At 45.6% G+C, this 9,898-nt stretch overlaps 1 protein-coding gene across 1 annotated transcript; it reads left to right on the top strand.

Annotated features, from left to right (window-relative positions):
- Nucleotides 1-4,830: 4,830 nt before the first annotated feature.
- On the top strand, nt 4,831-6,931 carry GPHB5 (glycoprotein hormone subunit beta 5). Its single transcript, XM_063159374.1, has 2 exons — nt 4,831-5,034; nt 6,743-6,931. The coding sequence occupies exons 1-2, from the start codon at nt 4,831-4,833 to the stop codon at nt 6,929-6,931; spliced, it is 393 nt and encodes a 130-aa protein (XP_063015444.1).
- The last annotated feature ends 2,967 nt before the right edge of the window (nt 6,932-9,898 follow it).

Below are 9,898 nucleotides of genomic sequence, written 5' to 3'. Positions count from 1 at the left end.
CCTTCAGCAAGGACTGGTGTCCCATTGTCAGCAGGGAGAGCCCACATTTATCTCATTCCTGCCCAGGAACACAATTCCTGATGGCTGCATTTTGCTCCCTCTGCTTGCACTTGGCACAGTTTCTATCAGAGCCTTTCAAGGAGCTTTACTTGCTGCCTTTGATTTTCATTTACAGATCAGCCATGCCCTCTCAAGGTTAAACCTGCTTTGTCTGTCCCTTTACAAACCAACTCTGCCTTCTTTCAGAATGTAGAAAATGACAGAAAGTCACTCTCCAAAACAAACACACAGCAGCTGTGGGGATCAAATAATCATAATGCACTTGTTTCAAATGCTTTTCAGGACATAAAGGTTATCTTTTTTTCAAAACTACCAGCAAAGAGTAAACAACCTATTGACATAAAGTCTGATGTTAACTTGTGACTCCAAAAGTGATTCTAGTGCTATTTTTTTCTGTGAGTTCATCAAATTACATCTAACATTTATAGCTATGTATCCTACCTGATAGTTTTATGACTCTGTTCTAAACTGAACCCTAATCTCTCTTGGGTGCCACCTCCTGTGAACTTGGCCAGCCATCCCACACCACCTGGAGTCCTCACCCATTTCTCCTTCTGTGGTGCTTTTGAACTAACACCCATCTTTCCAAAGCCCTGCTGTGTGCAGTGCATTAAATATCTCCTGTCCAGTCACTGACTTTTCTTGCCTGAATGGTCACCAGGTTCTTTTGGCCTGCCACAGCCTACATGGCACTGTGCAGTGCTTACTGTGTGTGCAGCATTGGTATTTCCCTTGCTCTGTCTCATTAAATAGCTCATCTCAGCTCCTTTCTCATGATCAACCCAATCTGAAATCCTACTGGTGTATTTATTGATTAACTTAAAGGAGATAAACTCACAGAACAGTACGATAGCAAAAACTCTGTGTGGGAAAAAGGCAGCACTCAGGCTTTTCACACAACACAATGCAAATCCTTCAGGAATTGGTGTCTGTCCCACAAACAGACAGGATTTTCTAGAGACAGAATAAGTGAGAGTCTGCAATTTCTCTTTTGTTTCACTCTAAGAGGCCATTCAGTACAAATGGAGATGAGAGAACAGAATCTTACTTAGCTGGAGTCACTGAAACCAAGCTGAATTACACAAAAACTCCAGCACCTGGTTTTTTAATCCACAGAAGAAGAGGGATCTGTCAAAGCTGGTTCATCTGCCATCTGGCACGTATTTCCTGTACCTGCCTCTAATCTCAGGCTCATTTTTGCTGGTGCATTTCCAGAATCAAATAAAGGGGACTTAAGCTCAGTATTTTTACTTTTACATGCTTTCCCCATAAGTCAGGAACTTTTAAAGTGTATATTTTTGAAAAAGCTTTAAAAGTTTATTTTCTAGCTTTATTTTTGGTCAGTGAAAATTACAGAGAAGTACTTTTAGGGTTATTTTAGTGGAAAGTGATCATTTTAGACCAGTGACAAGACTTTGGCTGATCCTCTTGACTTCCCTGTGATTTCATTTGTCTTTGAATTTCTGCTTTTCCCTCTTGGTTTCAATGGGGGAAAAAGGCGTCTGGGACATTGTCTGGTGATCTGATGGAGACATTCACAACACCTCCATTCAACATTCCACCTCCAAATCTCATCCTTCACTTGAACCTGGAGTCATTTACTGCCAGTGGGACTGGGAACAATAATGAGGGAGAATACTGGGATGGATTTTAAACAACCCCTCTCTCCTAACTTTTCAAATTTATTATTAAAAATTCTGTTCCTTCTTTTTTTTTTTTTTTTTTTTTTTTATTCTTTTGGTGTCTGTTAAGTGAATTGTTTGAAGCAGTTGTTTCCCATGTCATGATGGCAATATGGCAACAGCACTAAATGCCTGCTGCTTTTCTGTTTTTCAGACAGTCCCTTCCCTCTTTCACTTGTTCCAATCACTGTTTCCTAATTTAGACAGAAAAGGTAGATCTTGAGAATAAATAACCAGCCTTTTTGCATTCCAGCTTGTGTGGCTGCTCCAAGCTGAACAATGGAACCCAGCAAGTGCTCTGGGGTTCCCAGGGCTCTGAGAACAAGAGGGAGCTCTGCTGCTGCACCAAATGTGGGTTGCTGACCCTGGCAGTGAAACAAGGACCTCCAGCCATGGGTTATTTACCCTGAAAAAGGGAGAGCAACATTGTGGTGTACCTTGTTTGGTTCTGAATGGTTCAGTATCTCATTTCCTCAATGGCAGTTTGTGTTTTCCATAGCTCATGATGCAGAAAGCTGAAATGCAATCCATCAGATGTATGTATGGGATATTTGTAAGGTAAATTAACAAGCTCATAGTGATCACTGCTTCATATTTGATAAGATGCATCTTCTGGACAACAACAGATGCTGTTTTGCTTGGTTGTTGTGGTTTTTTTCCTCTACTCTTTTTATGTTTTCTACTAATTTTGTTTTTCCCTCTAAGACATTGTAGCATGGATTTTATTTGAATCAAGGTTTCCCCTGTGTTTTCTATTCTCATGGCTGGGTTGTATTGCTGTGGCTGCCTCTGACAGCATCATCCTGAGGGGTCCATAATCCCTGACACTTGCCCTGTATTTCTGGATTGTTCTCGAGCTGGGAGGTCACTGTCCATCCAGGGTGGAAAGGAAAGGAGGTGACTTTCTCCAGGCCACTGTGTGAGCTTGTGGCTTCACTCCTTTCTCCCACTCTTCTTTTATGAACCCACTGACCAGCAGGTTTTTCACAGAACCAACTTCCTCAGCTGCTCCCTGTCCTGTGGACAGCTGAGAATTGGGTTTGCACAGTGAAGGTAGTGGACAATGATTTCTAAATTTCCTTTCACAGTGGAGCTCACCTGTGTTTCAGCTGCCTGCCTTGCCAAGAGAAGAACACTTTCTTTTCTTCACATCTCCCCCCCCATCCTTTGCCCTTGCTTGTACACAGAACTCAAGTAAAAAAGATCTTCTGCAGTTGACAAAAATCCAGACAAGTTTTTGTACAAGTATCTGACAAGTCTCCCTTGAGTATGTTTACTTAGGGCTTGTAAATTAGAGGTAATGATAATTTCAGAGCCAGCTTCCAATTCCTTCACAAAGGTGTTGATATTCCATTATGGAAAAGAAGATCCATTTTGCCCCAGTGCATGCTCATAATTTCACTCACCAAGATACTCCTTTTTTGATCAGGTAATGAAACAATAACTTGCAAAAACAACAATTCCCTTGAAGCTAATCACTGCTGGAAAGGGGAGCCTTACTTTACAGTCAATGGCTTTGATGCCTTGGGTGGTTCAAGTAAGGATCTGCCTTGATTGACAAGACCCTTTCTATAAATTTGAGCAATTAGACATCCCAGTAGCAGCTGCTGGGGAGATCTACTGGTCACAAAGCTGACAGAGATTGCAGTGCAGGTCTCCTGCTGCTCACTCGGACACCCTGAAACACCATCTGCAATTTAAAACTGCAAAAGGAATTCTGACTCCAACGAGTTAGGTGAGTGCATGTCTGTGTTTGCTCCCTGTCATGGCTCTGGCTCATGAATAAAGCAGCAGGATTTGCTAAAGTGGCAAAGGACAAATGTTTGATTTGTTCTGAAGTTTGTCTATTTTGCTCTACATATATTTTTTTTAAATAAGGAGTTTTAGCCTTTTTTTTATCCAGTTGAAGGTTATATATAATCATACTCTAATCACATGTAAGACTCTAGTGTATACATGCTGACATATATGATGCAAACATCATGTCCTGATATAAAGCTCTGATTTAGCAAATTTAAATCATTTTGTTTAAGAGGAGCCTAGAAACTCAAGCATCAGCCAGGCAAATGGCAGACCCAGCTCACTTAATTTTGGTCTGTCCAGCTGAGGACAGACCCCAGCACACACCAGTCTGTGCCCCATGAAGTAGATGACTTTCTCAAAATTCAGTGTCAAATCTGGGATTTCTAAGACAGATGTGTTTAAATGCAATGATAGTATGTGAATTGTAAAATGTGAATTGTAAAATGTGAATTGTAAAATGGACCTCATGGCTTAAAGCTACTTTCTAGCTCTTTTTTTTTTTTTTTGATAGAGGAGCTGTTCTACAGAAGTTGCCCGTGTTCTTTGCTGAGACAGAAGGTCAACAGGTATCAGAGGATCTTGGTGGGCGCTGGGCTGCTCAGGTGTGAGGAGTTGAGGGTTCCTGTGGCCACCCTGGCCATGTCCCCCGTCTGCCCAGCTCTGGTCACTGCCTTGGCAGCCTGGGCTGGGTGTGAGCTGTGCTGAAGGTTCAGCCAAGCCCCTCTGGCTGCAGCCCTGGGAGGGGAATGGCACCAGTCCAGTGCACTGGGTGCTGCTAATACTCCAGGATTTTTACTCTCCTTTATTTTTACTCAATTACTCTCCAGTAATACTTCTGGGAGATGCTGAGATTGTAGCACAAATTCAGGGATGCTTGGCTCCCAGCTGTGCAGCTCTTGGGTTTTTGTGAGCTCAGGACAGGGTGGTAGAAAGGCATACGCTGCAAAACAAATGTGCAGTATGGAGATTGGGAGTGTGAGAATATGGAGTGGGGCTGAAGCATGGGCTGGTGACTTTATGTCCTCCAGGCAAACTCTCACTGCTCTGCAGGGAAAGCCTTCACACTGCTGCATTCTGTGACAGACCTTTTTACTGAGATTTTCCACTTCTGGGAGTAGTGGCCCTCATTGCTCCCCCGACCCCTCTTCTCCCAGGCCGAGTGAGGATGAGGTTTGAAGGGAGGAAGGGCTACCCCTGCCTCATCTGAGCCCATCCACTCGCCCTTCTTGCTGCTGGGCTGTGCTGGCTCTCCCAGCCCTGCCCTCCCGTCCCCTGTGCCCTCAGCATGAAGCTGCCCTGGCTGATCCCCGGAGCTCTCCTGGTGCTGCTGCCGCCCGGCCCCGCCGCTGCCGCCGCGGCCTCGGCGCCGGACCTGCGGACGTTCGTGGGCTGCGCCGTGAGGGAGTTCACCTTCATGGCCAGGAAACGCGGCTGCCGCGGCCTCCGGGTCACCACCGACGCCTGCTGGGGCCGCTGCGAGACCTGGGAGGTGAGGCTGTGACCCAGGGACACCCCTGGCTGGTGTTTGTACCTCAAAAAATCCCTCTGAAGACACCCACCCCCAGTGCCCATGGCCCCCTGGCTGCGCTGTCAGCGTTTGTTGTCCCCTCCCTCCTGCCCCTGCCCCACAGGGCAATGGAAGCCGTGTGATGATATTAATGAAGTACTTATGTAATGCTCTTAATACGCAGTCTGAAAGCCTCTTACAGCTTGAACACTTAAGGAGAGGGGGACTTTATTACTTTGCTTGAAAAAAAAAGTATTCCTTGGAGATTAGGATGGAGGCCCCAATTAATGGGTAATATATTTTATTCCAAAAAGCAGATCCCAAAGATAATCTCTGTTTCTAATTTGGTCCCGTTTTAAGTCACAGCCCTGTATAAATATGAAGTGCTTAAGTTTTAGAGGTGTACAGAGGGAGAAAGGAGCATAAGTTCATCCACACACAGAGAACAACTTTCTGACTGTCTTTGCCATTCAGCAACTGGAGAGCTCAAGGGGCCAATCCCAGTTTAATTTATTCAGAAAACCTCGAGTGACTCAGAGGGATTTTGTCCACATGAAGACAAGGACTCTACATAAGTGACCAGAGATGGAACAGGCTCTGTGTGCCAACCCTGACTCCCCTTCTTCTAAACTTTTTGGGATGAGGGAAAAGGCCACTAGTGGCAGATTCCATAAGGTGCCTGGGTGGGATCTCTTGACTCCTGCTTCCCCCTGTTCCCAAGATCAGACCTTGCAGCCTCTCCTGCTGAATACACCTGGCTGTGGGTTCAACAGCTTCCAGAAGGCACCACGATGTGTTTGGATGGGCCTTTGTAAGAGGGAAGGTTTCTGCACATCTTCTTGCTGAAATGTTGTATTTGTTCTCTCCCACTTTTTTGTTTCCCAGGAAGGGCTCTTTGCACAGCACAGAGGCAAAGAAAGAAATTAAAATGTCTCCTGGCTGGGAGGTATTAGGCAGTGGGCTCCCACTCCTGTGTGTGCTGCCCATTCCTGGAGTCTTTGGAAAATGGGTGCCCCTGTTAAGGAGAAACTGATTTTTCAGCAAAACCAATGCCACTGTGACACCACATGGCAGGGTGGGTTTCAAGGCCTTCAGGCTCCCATCATCTTCTGATGGCTGAGGTCTCTGGCCAAGCTGATTTTCTTCAGAGGAATTGCAGACTTCTCTGCCGGCTGCTGTGCTGAGAGCTTTCCCCACAGTGTGCAGCCATTGGGATTTGTGGGAAGTGCAGCCTGACAGGGAGGACTGGTCTGGCTGAGAAAAAACCCAGCCCTTGGCACTTGGATGCATCCCTGCTCTTAGGCAGCTTGTGCACATGAAGAGTTTCCAGCAGAATGTGTTTAATGGAAAATCAATGCTCTTGGAAGAAAGCAGCTGCTTTTGGCAGTGTTTGGTCGACATACTCATACTCTGCTAAAAACCACTTTTGGGATAATCTTTTGTCTTCCTTCAAGCAGGTTTTAATTGGAGCTTTATGCTTTAAGCAAACTGAAACACATACATGCACCCTCTCCCCTCCATGGCAGGGCTCCAAGAGGCAAGCGTTGAAGGATGCAGCCTAAAATTTATTTCCACAGCCCCTTCCACCTGATCCAGTAGCTCCTCTATTCACACAAAATCCCCTTGAGGAAACTGGGGCTCCAGATGTTTGTCTTGCTTTTTGCCTGAGGCCAGCATTTCTCCCCTGCAGAAGCCAATCCTGGAGCCTCCTTACATCGAGTCCCACCACAGGATCTGCACCTACAACGAGACCAGGATGGTGACGGTGAAGCTGCCCAGGTGTGCCCCTGACGTGGATCCCTTCTACACCTACCCGGTGGCCATCCGCTGTGACTGTGACATCTGCTCCACTGCCACCACCGAGTGTGAGACCTACTGACCTCCCCTCCCAGCCTGGGCAAGCAGGGGATGAATTCTCACCCAGCTTCACACCCTTGGTGCCTCCAGCATCCTGGAGGGTGTAAAGCAGCCCAGAATTTGATCTCTTCCTGTAATGCTGCTGCTCACTGACTTTTCTGGGCAGATGAGGCTTAATCTCCTCCCCTTGTCGCAGACATCTTTTTATGAAAATCCTTTCCTTAGGATTTTTCCTCCTGAGAAGCTGTGAGGCCTCAGGAACAAATGTAAACATTGATTATCTGCTGCTGTGGAATGCAACAGGTGCATCTGTGATTGGTCTCATGTGGTTGTTTCTAATTAATGGCCAATCACAGTCAGCTGGCTCAGAGAGAGTCTGGGACAGCTGCCTTTGTTATTCATTCCTTTCTATTCTATTCTCAGCTAACCTTCTGAGATTAAACCTTTTTTTCTATTCTTTTAGCATAGTTTTAATATAATATATATCATAAAATAATAAATGAAGCCTTCTGAAACATGGAGTCAGATCTACGTCTCTTCCCTCAACATAAGACGCCTGTGAACACAGTCACACTCTCCTCATGCTGCTCAAAGCATTATTGCTGTAGAAACCCACAGCCTTACAATAGCAAATCCCATAAAAAGAAATGTTGCAGTTTCCCTTCCCTCTGTGTGACCTTTCTCCCTGCACATGGACTGAACAGCCACTGGGGTGTGGAAATACCCCACAAAAACATTGCCTCCTCCGCAACAGCCTGATTCATCTGGGCTTTAGCTTCTTCCCAGTAACATAAATGCAGCTACCAACACTTCCACCACATCCCCCTCCCAGCTCCATTAGTTAATCTTACCCTGCAGTCATTCAGGAGTAACAGTCAAAGAAAAAGGTCTCAAGGCCAATGAAATGGAAATAAGTATTCAGATCACTACCTTGAAATTAGGGAGAATGCATACTCAGCCCTGACTCAGCCAAGGACTTAAGCTCATGATTAAGTGTTTTGCCTAATATCAGTGGACTTTTACAGTTAAGCATGTATTTCAGTGCTTTTCTTTATTGGAGCGATTTTGTTGAAAAAAAAAATATTGCCTCACAAGGGACAATTCCTGAAAAAAAGAGAAAACCAGAGAGATTCACATTATGTGCAGAACCATCTGCTTTTGTCCAGGGATTTGGAGGGGAAATGGCTTCACGTGGAATCAGTGAGACTCTGCAGAGCCCAAGGCATCTCTCCTGACAATCTCCAGAGTCAGAGGGACCAAGCCAAAATGCAATGATCATGGTTTGGTTTCTGCAAGCCCCTGGCTGAGGTGGTGGGAAAGAGGGAGCTAAGGAAGGGTGTTCCCACAGCTCCATGAGACCTGCTCCTCTGAGGGTGCACACAGGGCTGGGGGACAGCCAGATGTGCCTGCAGGAAAGCTGTGCAGTGTCCATAATGGTGGGTGAGACATGTCCAGCACAGGAAAGAGAGCAGATGTTCCACAGGACACTTCACACCTCCCCAGACCCACTCCTTACAAACCAGGGGGACACCTGGGGGCTGCCACAGGAGCCCCCTGTGACCACAGCCACACAAGGGCCTTTGTTCCCTCGTTCCCACCTGCAGGAGGACACACTCACATTCATCCCTCATTTCTCCCCTGAGCAAAATGGAAAATTCAGCCAACGAAGGAAGATTTGCCAAGTGGGAGAGGCCCAAAGGAGCTCACTAAACAAAGACACCTTCTCAGATAGCCATTAGGAGAGAATTGCTGCTCAGGGCAATACCTGCACCTGTCTCCCCCCACTCAGTGCCTTGTCTCCTGGATGCAGTCACCTTCATTTACAGGGATGCATGCTTGAAACTACCCCAGGTGTCCTGTCCACACTGAGACAGATTTAATTTAACCACTAATTTATTGGTTGATATAATATTCTTTATCTGTGAAAGCTGTACTATGACTGAGTAGGAAGATCACCCATTCTGTAATTCTGAATAGAGACTGCCCTGTCCAACAGCATCAGGAGCAGTTTTTTTGCTGATGGAGAGTTTAACTACCCTTTAAAAAGTCCTCATGTTTAGTTTCAAATTGCACCTCAGGATCCCTCTGATATTGTCAATTGGCATTACAGTTATTATGGGAAAGCTGCAAATTGTTTTGTGTCCTTAATAAACCTCAAAGCTGTAGTATGAAAGCAATTTCAAGCAATGTGTCCCTCCTTTTCCGTGTGTAGAGATTTCTCACGTAGAATATCTATAAGCTCCTACAAACTCTTTGCCAGAGCTGTGAACACCTGCAAAACATCTCCTTGGTGTGAAGTCATTTCCTTCACTGAATTTCTCTGATGGAGTCTGGCTGTGCTGCAGTGTCAGGATTAGAGGCAGGGTTAGAAAGTGGCAAACTTCCTTCCTTTGCAGCCAGCAGGAAATCAGGGCTGTACCTGGACACAGTGGGACAGTAGAAACCTCAGCAAGTGATCAGAACAAAACACTGCAGGGTGGGAAAAGGGGTTTGACTGATGCAGCCAGCCTGAGGAACAGAAGGGGGAGGTGGGAAGGATGTACTGACTGCAACCAAATCAGAAGAATGCTTTATGGTGATCTTTCAAGGAGGAGAGAAAAAGAGATGCCGTGTGATGCCCTGAGTGACAGAAATCCAATCAATACCATATTGTAAATGTGGAACTTTACCCCCAGAAGTTATTACACTAGTAGGTCTTAATTCTGTTAAATTCATATCAATTTTTATACTTAAAATCACAGAATAGTTTGAGTTGATTCTAGTCCAGCCTGCCTGAAAAGATCAGGAGAATCTTCCACTAGACCAAATCCTCAAAGCCCTGTCCAACCTCATCTAGAATGTTCCCAGGGATGGGGCATCCACCACCTCTCTAGCCAGTGTTTCGCCATCCTTACTGTAAAACACTTGTAGAAATCAACTCTCTTTTTGTTTAAAATCATTGCTCCTTGTCCTGTCACAACCTGTGACCAGGTCTTTAGTTTTCACATCC

Source organism: Melospiza melodia, chromosome 6, assembly GCF_035770615.1.
Source record: "Melospiza melodia melodia isolate bMelMel2 chromosome 6, bMelMel2.pri, whole genome shotgun sequence".
Classification (NCBI taxonomy): Eukaryota; Metazoa; Chordata; class Aves; order Passeriformes; family Passerellidae; genus Melospiza; species Melospiza melodia.
Note: the sequence above shows the minus strand (reverse complement) of the source record. Positions and strands in the feature narration are given on the sequence as shown.